The sequence below is a fragment of the Balaenoptera borealis genome (assembly GCF_965194805.1).
Source record: "Balaenoptera borealis genome assembly, chromosome: 1".
NCBI lineage: Eukaryota > Metazoa > Chordata > Mammalia > Artiodactyla > Balaenopteridae > Balaenoptera > Balaenoptera borealis.
In genome coordinates, this window is record NC_138860.1 from 40,005,142 (window position 1) to 40,025,242 (window position 20,101).

The 20,101-nt window shown below is 40.3% G+C and overlaps 1 protein-coding gene across 5 annotated transcripts in view; it reads right to left on the bottom strand.

Annotated features, from left to right (window-relative positions):
- KCNH1 (potassium voltage-gated channel subfamily H member 1) overlaps positions 1-20,101 on the bottom strand; it is a 443,651-nt gene that overhangs the window by 343,542 nt on the left and 80,008 nt on the right. For 3 of the 5 annotated variants that reach the window (XM_082399775.1, XM_082399774.1, XM_082399773.1), the window contains exon 5: positions 19,605-19,723. The exons of the other annotated variants lie outside the window; for them this stretch is intronic. In XM_082399775.1, the coding sequence (XP_082255901.1) occupies positions 19,605-19,723 (119 nt within the window). The remainder of the gene's footprint in view (positions 1-19,604; positions 19,724-20,101) is intronic. 5 annotated transcript variants of the gene reach the window in all.

Sequence of the window (20,101 nt, forward strand, 5' to 3'; positions counted from 1 at the left end):
TCTTGGTGCTTCAGCCAGGCATCAGGGCCGTATCTCGGAGGTGGGAGAGCCAACTTCAGGACACTGGTCCACAAGAGACCTCCCAGCTCCACGTAATACCAAACGGCAAAAATCTCTCAGAGATCTCCATCTCAACATCAAGACCCAGCATCACTCAATGACCAGCAAGCTACAGTGCTGAACACCCTATGCCAAACAACTAGCAAGACAGGAACACAGCCCCATCCATTAGCAGAGAGGCTGCCTAAAATCATAATAAGGCCACGGACACCCCAAAATACACCACCAGACGTGGACGTGCCCACCAGAAAGACAAGATCCAGCCTCATCCACCAGAGCTCAGGTACCAGTTCCCTCCACCAGGAAGCCTACACAACCCACTGAACCAACCTTAGCCACTGGGGACAGATACCAAAAACAACGGGAACTACGAACCTGCAACCTGTGATAAGGAGACCCCAAACACAGTAAGATAAGCAAAATGAGACGACAGAAAAACACACAGCAGATGAAGGAGCAGGGTCAAAACACACCACACCTAACAAATGAAGAGGAAATAGGTAGTCTACCTGAAAAAGAATTCAGAATAATGATAGTAAGGATGATCCAAAATCTTGGAAATAGACAAAATGCAAGAAACATTTAACAAGGATGTAGAAGAACTAAAGAGGAACCAAGCAATGATGAAAAACACAATAAATGAAATTAAAAATACTCTAGATGGGATCAATAGCAGAATAACTGAGGCAGAAGAAAGGATAAGTGACCTGGAAGATAAAATGGTGGAAATAACTACTGCAGAGCAGGATAAAGAAAAAAGAATGAAAAGAACTGAGGACAGTCTCAGAGACCTCTGGGACAACATTAAACGCACCAACATTCGAATTATAGGGGTCCCAGAAGAAGAAGAGAAAAAGAAAGGGACTGAGAAAATATTTGAAGAGATTATAGTTGAAAACTTCCCTAATATGGGAAAGGAAATAGTTAATCAAGTCCTGGAAGCACAGAGAGTCCCATACAGGATAAACCCAAGGAGAAACACGCCAAGACACATATTAATCAAACTGTCAAAAATTAAATATAAGGAAAACATATTAAAGGCAGCAAGGGAAAAAAAACAAATAACACACAAGGGAATCCCCATAAGGTTAACATCTGATCTTTCAGCAGAAACTCTGCAAGCCAGAAGGGAGTGGCAGGATATACTTAAAATGATGAAGGAGAAAAACCTACAACCAAGATTACTCTACCCAGCAAGGATCTCATTCAGATGTGATGGAGAAATTAAAACCTTTACAGACAAGCAAAAGCTGAGAGAATTCAGCACCACCAAACCAGCTCTACAACAAATGCTAAAGGAACTTCTCTAGGCAAGAAACACAAGAGAAGGAAAACACCTACAATAACAAACCCAAAACATTTAAGAAAATGGGAATAGGAACATACATATCGATAATTACCTTGAATGTAAATGGATTAAATGCTCCCACCAAAAGACACAGGCTGGCTGAATGGATACAAAAACAAGACCCATATATATGCTGTCTACAAGAGACCCACTTCAGACCTAGAGACACATACAGACTGAAAGTGAGGGGATGGAAAAAGATATTCCATGCAAATGGAAATCAAAAGAAAGCTGGAGTAGCAATTCTCATATCAGACAAAATAGACTTTAAAATAAAGACTATTACAAGAGACAAAGAAGGACACTATATAATGATCAAGGGATCGATCCAAGAGGAAGGGATAACAATTGTAAATATTTATGCACCCAACATAGGAGCACCTCAATACATAAGGCAAATACTAACAGCCATAAAAGGGGAAATCGACAGCAACACAATCATAGTAGGGGACTTTAACACCCCACTTTCACCAATGGACAGATCATCCAAAATGAAAATAAATAAGGAAACACAAGCTTTAAATGATACATTAAACAAGATGGACTTAATTGATATTTATAGGACATTCCACCCAAAAACAACAGAATACACATTTTTCTCAAGTGCTCATGGAACATTCTCCAGGATAGATCATATCTTGGGTCACAAATCAAGCCTTGGTAAATTTAAGAAAATTGAAATCGTATCAAGTATCTTTTCTGACCACAACGCTATGAGACTAGATATCAATTACAGGAAAAGATCTGTAAAAAATACAAACACATGGAGACTACACAATACACTACTTAATAACGAAGTGATCACTGAAGAAATCAAAGGGGAAATCAAAAAATACCTAGAAACAAATGACAATGGAGATACGATGACCCAAAACCTATGGGACGCAGCAAAAGCAGTGCTAAGAGGGAAGTTTATAGCAATACAAGCCTATCTCAAGAAACAGGAAACATCTCGAATAAACAACCTAACCTTGCACCTAAAGCAATTAGAGAAAGAAGAACAAAAAAACCCCAAAGCTAGCAGAAGGAAAGAAATTATAAAGATCAGGTCAGAAATAAATGAAAAAGAAATGAAGGAAACAATAGCAAAAATCAATGAAACTAAAAGGTGGTTCTTTGAGAAGATAAACAAAATTGATAAACCATTAGCCAGACTCATCAAGAGAAAAAGGGAGAAGACTCAAATCAATAGAATTAGAAATGAAAAAGGAGAGGTAACCACTGACACTGCAGAAATACAAAAGATAATGAGAGATTACTACAAGCAACTCTATGCCAATAAAATGGACAACCTGGAAGAAATGGACAGATTCTTAGAAATGCACAAACTGCCGAGACTGAACCAGGAAGAAATAGAAAATATGAACAGACCAATCACAAGCACTGAAATTGAAACTGTGATTAAAAACCTTCCAACAAACAAAAGCCCAGGACCACATGGCTTCACAGGTGAATTCTATCAAACATTTAGAGAAGAGCTAACACCTATCCTTCTCAAACTCTTCCAAAATATTGCAGAGGGAGGAACACTCCCCAACTCATTCTACGAGGCCACCATCACCCTGATACCAAAACCAGACAAAGATGTCACAAAGAAAGCAAACTACAGGCCAATATCACTGATGAACATAGATGCAAAAATCCTCAACAAAATACTAGCAAACAGAATCCAACAGCACATTAAAAGGATCATACACCATGATCAAGTGGGGTTTATCCCAGGAATGCAAGGATTCTTCAATATATGCAAATCAATCAATGGGATACACCATATTAACAAATTGAAGGAGAAAAACCATATGATCATCTCAATAGATGCAGAGAAAGCTTTCGACATAATTCAACACCCATTTATGATAAAAGCCCTGCAGAAAGTAGGCATAGAGGGAACTTTCCTCAACATAATAAAGGCCATATATGACAAACCCACAGCCAACATTGTCCTCAATGGTGAAAAACTGAAACCATTTCCACTAAGATCAGGAACAAGACAAGGTTGCCCACTCTCACCACTATTATTCAACATAGTTTTGGAAGTGTTAGCCACAGCAATCAGAGAAGACAAAGAAATAAAAGGAATCCAAATCGGAAAAGAAGAAGTAAAGCTGTCACTATTTGCAGATGACATGATACTATACATAGAGAATCCTAAAGATGCTACCAGAAAACTCCTAGAGCTAATCAATGAATTTGGTAAAGTAGCAGGATACAAAATTAATGCACAGAAATCTCTTGCATTTCTATACACTAATGACGAAAAATCTGAAAGTGAAATTAAGAAAACACTCCCGTTTACCATTGCAACAAAAAGAATAAAATATCTAGGAATAAACCTACCTAAGGAGACAAAAGACCTGTATGCAGAAAATTATAAGACACTGATGAAAGAAATTAAAGATGATACAAATAGATGGAGAGATATACCATGTTCCTGGATTGGAAGAATCAACATTGTGAAAATGACTCTACTACCCAAAGCAATCTACAGATTCAATGCAATCCCTATCAAACTACCACTGGCATTTTTCACAAAACTAGAACAAAAAATTTCACAATTTGTATGGAAACACAAAAGACCCCGAATGGCCAAAGCAATCTTGAGAACGAAAAATGGAGCTGGGGGAATCAGGCTCCCTGACTTCAGACTATATTACAAAGCTTCAGTAATCAAGACAGTTTGGTACTGGCACAAAAACAGAAATATAGATCAATGGAACAGGATAGAAAGCCCAGAGATAAACCCACACACCTATGGTCACCTTATCTTTGATAAAGGAGGCAAGCATATACAGTGGAGAAAAGACAGCCTCTTCAATAAGTGGTGCTGGGAAAATTGGACAGGTACATGTAAAAGTATGAAATTAGAACACTCCCTGACACCATGCACAAAAATAAACTCAAAATGGATTAAAGACCTAAGTGTAAGGGCAGACACTATCAAACTCTTAGAGGAAAACATAGGCAGAACACTCTATGACATACATCACAGCAAGATTCTTTTTGACCCAGCTCCCAGAGAAATGGAAATAAGAACACAAATAAACAAATGGGACCTAATGAAACTTAAAAGCTTTTGCACAGCAAAGGAAACCATAAACAAGACCAAAAGACAACCCTCAGAATGGGAGAAAATATTTGCAAATGAAGCAACTGACACAGGATTAATCTCCAAAATTTACAAGCAGCTCATGCAGCTCAATAACAAAAAAACGAACAACCCAATCCAAAAATGGGCAGAAGACCTAGATAGACATTTCTCCAAAGAAGATATACAGATGGCCTACAGACACATGAAAGAATGCTCAACATCATTAATCATTAGAGAAATGCAAATCAAAACTACAATGAGATATCCCCTCACACCAGTCAGAATGTCCATCATCAAAAAATCTAGAAACAATAAATGCTGGAGAGGGTGTGGAGGAAAGGGAACTCTCTTGCACTGTTGGTGGGAATGTAAATTGATACAGCCACTATGGAGAACAGTATGGAGGTTCCTTAAAAAACTACAAATAGAACTACCATACGACCCAGCAATCCCACTACAGGGCATATACCCTGAGAAAACCATAGTTCAAAAAGAGTCATGTACCAAAATGTTCATTGCAGCTCTATTTACAATAGCCAGGACATGGAAGCAACCTAAATGTCCATCGACAGATGAATGGATAAAGAAGATGTGGCACATATATACAATGGAATATTACTCAGCCATAAAAAGAAATGAAATGGAGGTATTTGTAATGAGGTGGATGGAGTTAGAGTCTGTCATACAGAGTGAAGTAAGTCAGAAAGAGAAAAACAAATACAGTATGCTAACACATATATACGGAATCTAAGGGAAAAAAAAAAATAAGGCCATGAAGAACCTAGTGGCAAGACGGGAATAAAGACACAGACCTACTAGAGAATGGACTTGAGGATATGGGGAGGGGGTGGGGTGAGATGTGACAGGGTAAGAGAGTGTCATGGACATATATACACTACCAAATGTAAAATAGATAGCTAGTGGGAATCAGCCGCATAGCACAGGGAGATCAGCTCGGTGCTTTGTGACCACCTAGAGGGGTGGGATGGGGAGGGTGGGAGGGAGGCAGATGCAAGAGGGAAGAGAAATGGGAACATATTGTATATGTATAACTGATTAACTTTGTTATAAAGCAGAAGCTAACACACCATTGTAAGGCAATTATACTTCAATAAAGATGTTTAAAAAAAAAAAAATCAAGTGTAGAGTTGATCCCTGGCATCGCGGAACATTTGAGTTTTCCCCTGCCTGCTTGAATAAACAAAATGGCCCTCCTAGGAAAAAAGCAAAGAATCCGCCCATAAGACTTCAGCCCTTAGACAAGAGAGCGCTGACCAGAAGGAACCTCATGGCCCTGAGTGCACACAGAGCCACCAAGCCCAGGCTGCCCTTCAAAGCTGGACGCCAATGGGAAGGCCATTAGTCCAGCCACACTTCAAAGCTCACCTTCCACGTGCCATCAAGTGGTCTCCCAAAACACCTCCAGAAATGACACTTACTACCAGGCACAGCCTATGGCATATTGAGATAGTTGAGAGTGTTTAAAAGGATTCTTTGCAAGAGGCAAAATGAGCTCCAAACCCAGGTACTTGTGGCAGAAGCTCCTGTTGCCAAGTTACTTTCCTGTGCAGAGCAATAGAATGCGATGTTGCTGGTGAGACGCCACTGAGTGTTGTTACCTTTCCCTGAGTCTGAAGAGTCAAATGAAGTCAACAACCAAAAAGCAAAAAAAAAGCATGGCAGGAAATCTCAAGTCACATAGAGCCTGTTTCTCAGAAAAAACACCTTTGCTCACATACATCCTGGCAGCTTCTACTGGTGATTCTGGTCTGTGGGACAAAAAAGACTAGGGACCCTGACACTAGCTCAGACTGGACATACCCACCTTCTGCTCTCCCTCAGCAGAGGACAGCACACCTGCTTGTCACCTGGGAATGTGGACAGTAAGCCCAGCCGTACACATGTTCAGTAAGTAAACTTGAGCTCTCTGCACCTCTGTCCAGCTGCCTGCGGAGGTGGCTGGTGCTGGGCCGTCTCGTGCTCCTCATGCCTCTCCTACTGATGGGCGGCAGCACTTTCATGCATGTAAGGAAGGCAGCCTCTATATTTATCAGACCAAATCCTTGAGCAGTTCATTAAAAAAAAAAAGATGATGTTCCCTTAAAAATTAATTGAAATGTTAAAACTTAAGATTAAGTAAAACAATTGATAGCAATTAATATTGGTAATGGTGAGAGAAGAAACTGGCAGTGTAAACTAGTACAACCTTGTTGTGTGAACTTTGGCAGTTTCTACCCAGTTTGAAACGTTTGTACCCTCTGTCTCCTTAATTCCACTTCTAGTAATCTATTATATTCATACCAGCACAAGTATTTAGAGAACTAACAATCAATAGAGTGGACTAAGTAAATATGGTAAGCTGTCCATTCACACTAAACACACTGAGATGCTGTTTAAAAATTTAAACAAATATTTAAAAAGAAATAATAAAGTTCAAAATCTTAGGTGCCAGAACCGTAACGGGAAAGCAAAACCAAAGCAGCCAGTAGGAACTGAAACCAAACAGCCCAGGAGTTTTTCAGAAGCAGGGGTTGTTAGAGCTGGATGTGCAGTGGAGGGGACAGGAAGGGAACCCATATACTCTTGCTGGGGTGACAAAGGGCTGCCCTAACAAAGAGACATGGAACAGGAAGTCTCTACCCATATCTCAGAGACATAAAAAAGAAACTGGTCATCTGTCCAGGCTTTTGGGTAGAAAAAGGATTATCTGTAAGAGATCAGAACCCCAGGTATGTGCCATATACGAGTGTGGAGCCAAACTCACGTTGTTGACATAGTTGGGAGCCCCAGGGCTAAAAACATTTACAGGAAAGTTGGTCTGAACCAGGTGAAAATTTATGAATATGGCACAGGCAAACTCAACCACCACATCCAGATGTCTCGTCAATTGGGGACCCATGGGACTCCCACCAAAAAACTCAGATTGTACATAAGCTCACTACAAGAGGAAAGTAAACACCAAAAGAGAGGATTTAAAGTAAGCTGCCATTTCTAAAGCAATAAAAAAGGAAGAGATGTTAACAGAACTCAATTAGAAAATGGGCAAGAGACATGAACTGGCATTTCACCAGCTGGAAATGTGGTTGTAAAACAAGCTCATGAAAAGATGTTCAACATCTTTAGCCATTACTAAAATGCAAATTAAGACCACAATGAGCTATCACTACATACTTATAAAAATGGTTAAAATAAAAAAGAGTGGCAATGCCAAATGCTGGCAAGGATATAGATAAACTGGCTGTTTCATACATTACTGGAGGGGATGCAAAATGAGACAACCAACTGCAACTGGCAAATAGTTTGGCAGCTTCTTATGAAACTAAATATACACTTACATGTATATACAAAGGCACACACACGCACAAATGAGTGCATGTAAAGACTGGTGAAATCTGAATATGATCTTTAGTTTAACAATATTCTACACATGTTGATTTCCTGTAGTTAGTTTTACTGTACACTATTATACTGTAGTTATATAAGATGTTACCATTGAGGGAAGCTGAGTGGAGGGTAGAGAACACCCTCTGTACTAGTTTTGCAACTTCCCGTGAGTCTATAATAATTTCAAAATAAAAAGCTTTCAAAAATCAATGTTGAGTGTAAAACACAAGTCATAAAATATCACAGTATGATATCATTTGTGCAAATACATTTTTAAAACCACACAATCATAGTATATGTGTTTTAGGGATAAATATATAAATAATAAAAATATCAAAACATCAATAGCAAGGAGACACACAACTTCAGGATAGTGATTACCTCTGGGAATAAGTTCTAAGAGGACCTCAACTTTACGTGTAATATTTTATTTTATTTATTCATTTATTTATTTATTTTTAAAAGTACTAAATTCATTAACTTGAGATGTCTGGTTTTCTTTAATTAATAGTAATCTTTTATTTATTTATTTATTTATTTATTTATTTTTGGCTGTGTTGGGTCTTCGTTTCTGTGTGAGGGCTTTCTCTAGTTGCGGCAAGCGGGGGCCACTCTTCATCGTGGTGCGCGGGCCTCTTCACTATCGCGGCCTCTCTTGTTGCGGAGCACAGGCTCCAGACACGCAGGCTCAGTAGTTGTGGCTCACGGGCCTAGTTGCTCCGTGACATGTGGAATCTTCCCAGACCAGGGCTCGAACCCGTGTCCCCTGCATTAGCAGGCAGATTCTCAACCACTGTGCCACCAGGGAAGCCCTTTATTTTATTTTTTTGGCCACGCTGCGTGGCTTGCAGGATCTTAGTTCTCCGACCAGGGATCGAACCCGGGCCCATGGCAGGGAAATCGCCAAGTCCACTGGACCATCAGGGGATTCCCCTGTAATATTCTAATTTTTAAAAAAGAATTTGGGGCTTCCCTGGTGGTGCAGTAGTTAAGAATCCCCCTGCCAATGCAGGGGACATGGGTTCGAGCCCTGGTCTGGGAAGATCCCACATGCCGCGGAGCAACTAAGCCCATGCGCCACAACGACTGAGCCTGCCCTATGGAGCCTGTGAGCCACAACTACTGAGCCCGCATGCCACAACTACTGAGCCCACGTGCCACAACTACTGAAGCCCATGCCCTTAGAGCCCGTCTCCGCACAGGAGAGGCCACTGCAATGAGAAGCCCGCGCACCGCAACGAAGAGTGGCCCCCACTCACCACAACTAGAGAAAGCCCATGCGCAGCAATGAAGACCCAACACAGCCAAAAATAAATAAACAAAAAATAAATTAAAAAAGAATTTGAAGTGAGAAATTGTCAGCATGTACTATATAAACAGAATAAGTAAATGAATGCTTGTTAAATTACTCTCTACTACTCTGAATATTTGAAAGGTTTCTAAATTAAAACCAAAAATACACATACAAGGAGGTTCACTGAAGCATTATCTTTAATAACCAAAGACTGGTAACAATCTAATTATGTATCAACAAGGGGACAGCTAAATAGCTTCGGATATAGTCATGCAATGAATACATGGCAACCATTAAAAAAAATGAAGGGGATATATGCTTTTAGGAAAATATTCCAAATATACTAGTAAGTGGGGAAAAAAAGCAGATTGGAAAGTAATATATATAATAGTATGACAACATTTTTGTTAAAAAAAATATCAACATAAATATATATGAACACTTGTTCATATATAGTTTACTAAACACATACACTGTTTAAAAATGGTTACTTACAAGAAACAGTGGACATTTCACCTTCTATTTTATATACCTCTATGTTTTAAAACCAATAAAGAACCTGTTTTATTTCTGAAAATTGAGAAATTTTTCTTACTGAGGTATAATTGACAGGTAACATCCTATTAGTTTCAGGTGTACAACATAATGACTCATTATTTGTATACATTGCAAAATGATCTCCACCGTAAGGCTACTTAACATCCATCACCACATGTAGCTACTAATTTTTTTTCTTGTAATGAGAACTTTTAACTACTCTCTTAGCAACTTTTGAATAAACAATACAGTATTACTAACTATAGGCACCATTCTTTACATTACTTCACCAGAACTTACTTACTTTATAACTGGTAGTTTGTACCCTTTGACCCCCTTCACCAATTTCACTTGCCCTCACCCCCTGCCTCTGGCATCCACCAATCTGTTCTCTAATCTATGAGATCAGGAGTTTATTTTGTTTTGCTTTGTTTTAGTTCCACATAAAAATAAGATCATACAGTATTTGTCTTTCTCTGTCTGACATATTTCATTTAGCGTAATGCCCTCGAGGTCCATCCATGTCACTGCAAGTAGCAAGATTTCCTTCTCTTGAGAAAAATTTTAAAAGCAATATAAGGAACCAAAAATTAAAATGTAATATTAAACTAACATTATTGAGCATTTACTATATACCAAAGTGTTTGTTCACATTCAGAGCCTCCCTTAGTCTTCACAAATCTATAAGTACATATTATTCTCAATTAAACTCAATTCCTCCATTTGAAGAGAAGAAAGAGAAAGAAATGGAAGTTCTTAGAGGTGAAATGACTTGCCTGAAATCACATGGCAAGTTGTCAAGTGGGCTGTAACATTTGATGCTGTTTCAGCCCCCTACGCCTGTCACCTACATGAAAAACAGCAGCACGTACGGCATTTGCCCGATCTCCTTACAGTGAGATGTTGAGTGCCATGAGCTGTGAGCTGTGATTTGGCTGAACGCGTGTGCTTGCACTCCAGCCATCACAAACGCACAGCTCAGATTTTAACTGGACCTGGGTCCCTCATAGGAAAGAGTGAGAAGATGTGACAGGAAAAGATGGTTTCTCGTCCATATCTTCCCCCCAGCCTTTCCATGAAGAGAGAAGCGGGCAGCAAAGAGTTGTCCCAGCCAGACCAAAGCCCAGCAGGATCGCTCCCGCATGAAGACCAGAGTGAATCCTGCTGAGCAGGAGGGATGCTCTCTCATACACCGACCATGGCTTTCCTTCCTATAAAGGCAGAAAGAGTTAGAGAAGCAAGCTGGTGGCAGACTGTGGATCCTGCTTCAAGAAAGGATTCCCTGCCCCGCTGTGGAGTGTGCAGTTAGGTGACAGCCTCCTGTTGGCTTCCTAAGGGACAGAAACCTGAGCTTCCCAGGGAGGCACCTGCCAATAACTGAGCAAGAAGGTGGTTGAGGAGCCCGGCCCTTCCCGCTCTGTGCGGGGCTGCTCTACTGCCGTCTCTGCTGCAGAGCTCCCTGTCGGGCTGGCAGAGCCTCAGTCGGATCTGCACTGTGTCTGATGCTCTCCCTGCCCAGTGCTGCTTCCTCCCCCTTTTCTTTCACAGATATTACTCAATATCTGCATCCCAGAGAACTCAACCTGTGAAAAGGGTCCTCTAGCCTGATCTATGTACTGACATAAGATTTTTTTTTTAATTGAAGTATAGTTACTTTACAATGTTGTGTTAGTTTCTGGTGTATAGCAAAGTGATTCATTTCATATATATATATATGCTTTCATGTTATTTTCCATTATGGTTTATTACAGGATATTGAATATAGTTCCATGTGCTATACAGTAGGACCTTGTTGTTTATCTATTTTATATATAGTAGTTTGTATCTGCTAATCCCAACCTCCTAATTTACCCCTCCCCCTCCTTCCCCTTCGGTAACCCTAAGTTTGTTTTCTATGTCTGTGAGTCTATTTCTGTTTGTAAATAAGTTCATTTGTATATGTGAGATTCCACATACAAGTGATATCATATGATATTTGTCTTTCTCTGTCTGACTTACTTCACTTAGTACGATAATCTCTAGGTCTATCCATGTTGCTGCAAATGGCATTATTTCATTCTTTTTATGGCTGAATAGTATTCCATTATAAATATGTATACCACATCTTCTTTATCCATTCATCTGTTGATGGACATTTAGGTTGCTTCCATGTCTTGGCTATTGCAAATGGTGCTGCCATGAACATTAGGGTACATGTATGACATAAGATATATTTAAGATCTGAAAATAAACTGGCCCTCCAAAAGAACAAGTGCTCACACTAGCCTGAGGGAAGAGGATGGAGTGCTGAAGAATAGCCAGATGAAGTGGACTTGGTGTCCCATCCTGAGATGAGGGAGACCACGGTCCCCTATCAGGTCTAAAGCTGGAAGGTATGGTAACCCTAGTATAAGCAGTAGCGGAGGGCTGGGAAAAAGAGACAGTGCTCAGAAGGAAGTGCCCCAGACGGGAAACAGGTTGGGTTTGGAGTCACATAAACCCGGTTCTCAATCCAGAGTCCACCACTTACTGCCAGGTGAACCACAAACAAGTTAGTGAACTTCCCTGTGCCCCAGGTTCCCCCTCTATAAAACTGCTCCAAGATGTCTAGGGGATTAAAGGAGAAGATGAGCAGCACAGATCCTGGCACACAGTACGTGCTTCCTTCTTTTCTAGAATCAGTCCAGGAGGGAGACAAGAGGACTAATGTGAGGACGAAAGCCAGATTGCCTGACTTCAAACAGGGGCCTTGAAAATCACATGTGCAACCCATTGAAAGGCAAAACTGCTATTCCCAGCCACTTGTGCAGTGCGTCAATTTTTTTCCTGGAGGCGGGAGAGGTTTCAATGAGGCATCCATACTCTTACTCAATCTCCATTTGATCAATGGCATTTACCAGTGAGAAAACTCAGCAGGACACTGGCTGTAAGCTTTAGACAGGGAAAAGATTTTTCTCTGTTGAAAACTTACTAGCCAACTTCCAATTTCTGGTGCAGGTTGTAAGAAGCTTGGAAATTGTCATCCCATCCTAACAAGTAAAAAGCTGTACAAACTGAAAAATCAACAACTCTTCTTAGTTCCACACAAGAGGTGAGGTCAGAGGGCAAACTATTGCACCAAAAATTGGAGAGACAGACAGGTGAATACAGAGAATCATAACTTGCCAGAAAAACCCAGAAGCAGAAACCTCCACAAGAACTAGTACCGGACAGGAAAGCATAAACTGTAACTAGCAAATTGCTAGAGGCTCAGCATGGACAAATCTGAGAGTTAAAAATTCTAGGGGGACCCAGTCATGGGCAGGGGCCTCGCACATTTGTGAGTTTTACTTGCAGGAGCTCCACCAGATTCTCACAGTAAAAATCAGAGAAAAGTACCCCCATGCTCCTGGAAAGAGGAATAGAAAAGTAACCATTTTTAAAAACACCACAGCACTCTGTTCCTCTTAAAAAGGCCTGCCCTCCGGAGAAACTAGTTAACCAGAGCCTAATTTGGGGGGTTTTATCAGAGCCTAACTCACGTGAGGATAGAAAAATACCCAGTTGCTCTAGCTTCTGGCATAGGGAAAGAGAAATACACCACTGCAGGCCATGCTGCCTCATCTTGTTTGGTCTAAATGGAGAAAGAACTGAGAAGCACTTGTGAAGTCCATAGCCCAGGGGCATAGGCTCACTAAAATACTGTGAGCTAATCATGGGACTACAGAATGATTCCTCTCCCCTGACATCTTATACCACACTAACAGCCTATTTACCCTAGTTCCTTTTACCCAGTACATCATGTCCAGATTTCAACAAAAAGTTGCAAGGCATAGTAAAAGGCAAAAAACACAGTTTGAAGAAACAGAGCCAGACCAGATATGGCAGGGATGCTGGAATTATCAGACCAGAAATTTTAAAAACTATGATTCATATGCTAAGGGCTCTAATGGGTAAAATAGACAGCATGCAAGAACAGACAGACAATGTAAGCAGAGATGGAAATTCTAAGAAAGAACCAAAAAGAAATGCCAGAGATCAAAAATACTATAACAGAAACAAAGAATGCCTTTGATGGGCTCCTTAGTGGACAGGACATGGCAGAGGAATGAATTTCTGAGCTTGAGGACATGTCAATAGAGACCTCCAAAACTGAAAAGCAAAGAGAAAAGGACCAAAAAATAAAACAGAATGTCCAAGGGCTGTGGGACAACTATAAAAGGTATAACACATGTGGAATAGGAATACCAGAAGGAGAGGAAAGAAAGAAATGGAAGAAATATTTGAAGCAATAATGACTGATAACTTCCCCAAATTCATGTCAGACACCAAACCACAGATACAGGAAGCTCAGAAAACACCAAGCAGTATAAGTGAAAAGAAAAGAAAAAACACTTAGGCACAGCATATTCAAACTGCAGAAAATCAAACAAAAATTCCTGAAAGAATCTGGAGGGGGAAAAAAACCCCAAAAACCTAACCTATTAGGAACAAAGATAAGAATTACATCCTAAGTCTCCTCAGAAACCACACAAACAAGAAGAGAGTAGAGTGAAATATTTAAAGTGTTGAGAAAACAAACACCAACCTAGAATTCTGCACCCTGCAAAATTATCTTCCAAAAGTGAAGGATAAATAAAGATGTCTCAGATAAAAATTGAGGGAATTTGTTGCCAGCAGAAATGCCTTGCAAGAAATTTATAATGAAGTTCTTCAGAGAGAAAGAAAATAATATAGGTCAGAAACTGGATCTACTTAATGAAAAAGAGGAACACTGGAGAAGGAATAAGGGAAGGTAAAAGAAAAACTTTTATTTTTCTTATTCCTAAAAATTTTTTTTTAATTTTGTTTATTTTTGGCTGCATTGGGTTTTCATTGCTGCGCGCGGGCTTTCTCTAGTTGCGGTGAGCAGGGGCCACCCTTCATTGTGGTGCATAGGCTTCTCACTGAGGTGGCTTCTCTTGTTGTGGAGCATGAGCTCTAGGCGCACAGGCTTCAGTAGTTGTGGCACACAGGCTCAGTAGTTGTGGCTCGCGGGCTCTAGAGCTCAGGCTCAGTAGTTGTGGCGCATGGGCTTAGTTGCTCCGTGGCATGTGGGATCTTCCCGGACAAGGGCTTGAACCCGTGTCCCCTACATTGGCAGGCAGATTCTTAATCACTGCGCCACCAGGGAAGTCCCAGTTTTTCTTATTCTTAATTGATCTAACAGATAACAAACAGTTTGTTCAAAATAACAGCAACAATGTATTTGATACTGTATACATATATATGCTTATGTATGCTTATGAATAAGTGAAATGAATCACAGCAATGACACAATGGACAGGACAGAGGAATTAGTAGTATTTTATTACAAGGTACTCGCACTACCCATGAAGCACTACGTACAGTATTACAGTCAGCCCTCTAAATCCATGGGTTCTGCATCTGTGGATTCAACCAAGTGCAGATCAAAATATTCAGAAAAAGAATTCCAGAAAGTGCCAAACAGCAAAACCTGAATTTGTTGCACACCAGCAACTATTTACATAACATTTACATTATATTTACGACTATTTACATAGCGTTTACATTGTATTAGGTATTATAAGCAATCTAGAGATAATTTAAAGTATATGAGAGGATGTGAATAATTTATATGCAAACACCATGCCATTTTATATAAAAGACTTGGGCATCCATGGATTTTGGTACCTGTGGGGGTCCTGGAACATATTCCCCTGTGGATACCTAGGGACCACTGTATTTGAAAGTGGACTTGGATTACTTGTAAATGTATACTGCAAACTCTAGGGCAACCACTAAAAAAATGTAAAAAAAAGTATAATATGCTAAGGAAGGGGAAAATATAGAATCATATAAAATGCTCAGTTAAAACCACAAAAGGCAGAAAAAAAGTGGAAGACAAAATAGGAACACAGAACAAGGGCAACAAATAAAAACCAGCAACAAATACGGTAAATATTAATCCAACTATATCAATAATCACTTTAAATGTCAGTGGTGTAAATAGGCCAATTAAGACACAGATTGTCAAAGTGGATCAAGAAACAAGATCCAATTATACGTTGTCGATAAGAAACCCACTTTAAATATAAACAGACATGTAGATTAAAATAAAAGGATGAAGAAAGATTTAACATACTCATGTTAAGCAAAAGAAAGTGGAAGTTGCAATATTCATTCCTGACAGACCAGACTTCACAGCAAGAAAAGTTATCAGGGATAAAGAATGGCATTATGTAATGATAAAGGAGTCAATTTTTCAAGAAGACATAACAGTCCTTAATGAGTATGCAGCAAACAACAGAGCATTAAAATACATGAGGCAAAAAGTGATAGAACTACAAGGAGAATAGATGAATCCACTATTATAGCTGGAGACATTAACACCCCCTAATGGAAATGTGCAGATCCAGCAGGCAAAAAGTCAGTAAGGATGTTGTGGAACTCAACAACACCATCAATCAACTGGATATAATGGACATCTATGAACTACTTCATCCAATGGTAGCAGAATATACATTCTTCTCAAGCTCACATGGAACATTCACCAAGACAGACCACATACTGGGCCATAAAGCACACCTTAACAAATTTAAAAGTATAGAAATCATACAATGTCTGCTCTCAGATCACAACGGAATTAAACCAGAAATCAATAACAGAAAGACAGTTGTAAAATTCCCAAATACTTGGAGATTAAACAACACACTTCTATATAACACCTGGGACCAAAGAACAAATCTCAAGAGAAATTTTTAAATATTTTGAACAAAATGAAAATGAAAACACAACCTATCAAAATTTGTGGGATGCAGTGAAAGCAGTGCTTAAAGGGAAATTTATAGGATTGAACACATACATTAGTAAAGAAGAACGATCAAAAATCAATAAACTAAGCTTCCACCTTACGAAGCTAGGAAAAGAAGAGTAAATTCATTCCAAACTAAACAGAAGAAAAAATTAAAAATTAGAGCAGAAATCAGTGAAATTGGAAACAGAAAACCATTAGAGAAAATCCACAAACCAAAAGTTTGGTTCTTTGAAAAGATCAATAAAATCCATAAGTCTCTAGCCAGGTTAATTAAAATTTAGTAGCCCCTGGGATGGGACCCAGATGTTTGCCTCATATTGTCAATCAATGAGCAACTACTCATGCCAGACAGTTAGACAAAAACACTAACATCATTTCCATTCTTTCATCCATTCGATCAATTAAGGAAAAAAAAAACACTTACTACTGCTGAGCATCTACTATGTGCTGGACACTGTTTTAAAGGCTTGGGATATACCAGTGAACAATAAACACAATAAATAAGTAAACTGTATAGTATATTGGAAGCTGTTAAGTGGAGCATAACGTAGAGCAGGTTAAGGAGAAGATTAAGAGTTAATGAGTGGGCTTCCCTGGTGGCGCAGTGGTTGAGACTCTGCCTGCTAATGCAGGGGACACGGGCTCGAGCCCTGGTCTGGGAAGATCCCACGTGCCGCGGAGCAGCTGGGCCCGTGAGCCACAACTACTGAGCCTGCGCATCTGGAGCCTGTGCTCCGCAACAAGAGAAGCCGCGACAGTAAGAGGCCCGCGCACCGCGATGAAGAGTGGCCCCCGCTTGCCGCAACTAGAGAAAGCCCTCGCACAGAAACGAAGACCCAACACAGCCAAAAATAAAATAAATAAATAAATAAAAATTAAAAAAAAAAAAGTTAATGAGTATTTCTTATTTTGTTATTAATGTTTGTATATATATATATACACTATATATTGTGTGTATATATATAGTATATAGTGTATAGATAAGGCAAATACTTTTATTTTCTTCCTTCTTTTATCCCCTTATTATCTAACATAAGATGTTAAGAGTTCAGTTTACATCACACTGTTTAAGTTGCAGGATATCAAGGCGTGGAGATCTCACCCGAGGACTTTGCATCCTCTTCTGGGGAAAGGGTTGGTATGTTTTGGTAATATGCAACATAACTGGATCATGTTAGATGGAAGTATGACTTTGTTATTATCTTTATTTGGAGATTAAGTATGGTTTAAGGAAATGTATACAGGTGCCGAACTGACAAGGATTAAACTGTAATGGTTAGTTTCATGTGTCAACTTGGCTAGGCCATGGTACCCAGTTGTTCAATCAAACACTAAGTGCTTCTGTGAAAGTATTCTGTAGATGTGATTAACATCTACAATCAGCTGACTTGCAGGAAGGGAGATTATACTCCATAATCTGGGTGGTCCTCATCTAATCAGTTGAAAGGCTTTAAGAGCAAAACTGAGGTTTCCCTGAGAAGAAATTCCATCTGGGACTTCAGCACCAGCTCCTCCCAAGAGTTTCCAGTTGGCCAAGCTGCCCCACGAATTCTGGACTTCCCCAGTCCCCACGACCACCTCCTTACAATCAATCTCTTAACATACAAATATCCTACCGGTTCTTGTATCTCTGACAGAGGTAGCCACATAGAGAAAATGACATCTGAGCAAAGACTTGCAGCTGGTGAAGGAATAGAACACAAAAGTCTGGGGGAAGAGCAAGCCTGGTGTATAAGAGGAACAGCAAGGAATGTGGCTGGATAAGAGTGAGTAAGGTGGAGAGCAGTAGGAGAGGAGGGAACATCATTAACCAAAAGAAGCAGCGGGGACAGAGAAAGTGCAGGCTGTGAGCTGAAGGGCCTCCTTTATTATTCTTTCTACCACAAGGTGAGCCCACATCATGACAAAAATGATGCTGCCATCATCCAAGTATCTCACCTTCTCTAACACGACACAAATGAATGCCCCCATTCCCACTGCTGGCAGAAGCCTTTGGCTGCTATAAGGACATCTTCTGTACTCAACCCATTCAACATTCGGTGCACATATGCAGAGCACCCACTGTCAGCTGCACCGTGCTGGGAGTTTCTCCCTCAGGGATATGGAAGCCAAGAGGCAGGTCAGAAAGTGCCCTGTCATCTCAGCACAGATCAGGAACTGACTGGCCACCACCAGGCAGAGAGACAGCTAACGCTGTCATCTTTGGGTAAGATGGAAATTTGCTACATGGAAAGTATAATGCTCTTAATTGGTCCTACCCTGGTCTAGTTGGAAAAAAAAAAAAAAAGGCCAGGCACCACCAAAGGGAGATAACAGTGATTTGGATGCAGGACCACCAAAGACAGATAATAATAATTTGGGTGCATTAAGCCTGATCAAACATCTTGTCCAGGATTCCCAGCCTCTCACTTGTGCCAGCAAAAGGGAGAATACCACCACCATGAGTTTTCCTTACTACAAAGGTTATGGAAACAGCAATAATTTTAAGTATATTTATTAACCTGGAAAGATGTTCATAACTTTATAAAATGAAGAAAAGGCAATACAACCCACCTTAAATATACACATTGATTCTTAGATACATCTCAACTTCATTAATGTGAAAAAATGTATTTCTTAGGCTTTAGGAATAGAATATTTCTTAAATGCAAAAAAAGAGTTAAGGCATGCCCACAAAAATTATAACAATGTTATCTGGTTAGTGGGATTCTAGGTGATCTTTATTTTCTTCCTCTTTGCTTCCTGTATCTTCTTTTCCTATAATAGTATGTATTGCTCAAATAACAAAATTGTTTATGGTTTATAAGTAAAACCCCCTTCATGTATATAGCACTTCTAGCTCCTTCCCTACTCCTTCAAAAGAGTCAGCTGACAGCTGTAATCTCAACCAATTTTGAATGGAGTTGTTTGCAGTTCCTCTTACATATCTGAGAGTACACAACTAACAGGAGTTAGATCACTTACCCAAAGTCACACATGGTGGTGTATAGACCAGCCAAGACAAGAGTCTGGGGTCCTGAAGGTCCCTTCCAAGCCATCACACTCACTGTGGACCATTTTCTCAGCCCAGGGACCCCATGGAAGTGAGGGTTAAGCTGAGCTAAACCTTTGCCCTTACCTCGGCCAGGCGGGAGTGCTTGTGGACGTTCTCGCCTTTTTGCACGCTGGGAGCCAGCTGCTGTAGGACACCCCTGCTGCTTGTCAGTGCTCTGGTCAGCCGAGCAAACTTCCCCCAGCCTGGAGCATGTGGAAGACAGGAGAGACAGGTTCAACCAGGTCCTGAAGATGCTCGGACATTCATACCACGAGTTACCCTGTCAGAAGCAGACGCCCACCCTCCATGTCCTCCTGCACATCCACAAGTCACTCGGCCATCCTCGCAATCAAGATTCGCTGATCAAAAATCACCTCGACATGCTCAAATCTGTGCAGTGATGCACTTTTCCCTTGTACTTTCACTTGACCCTAATCATAGCTTGGTGAAGCAGGTACAGCAGGTCTTAGCACTGCTTTACAACTAGGGAAATCGAGGCACAGAGTGCCTAGGCAGCTAAGAGTCTAGAACCCAGATCTCCCCACTCTGGCCCAAGGCTTTTCTGCCAGATAACACCAGGC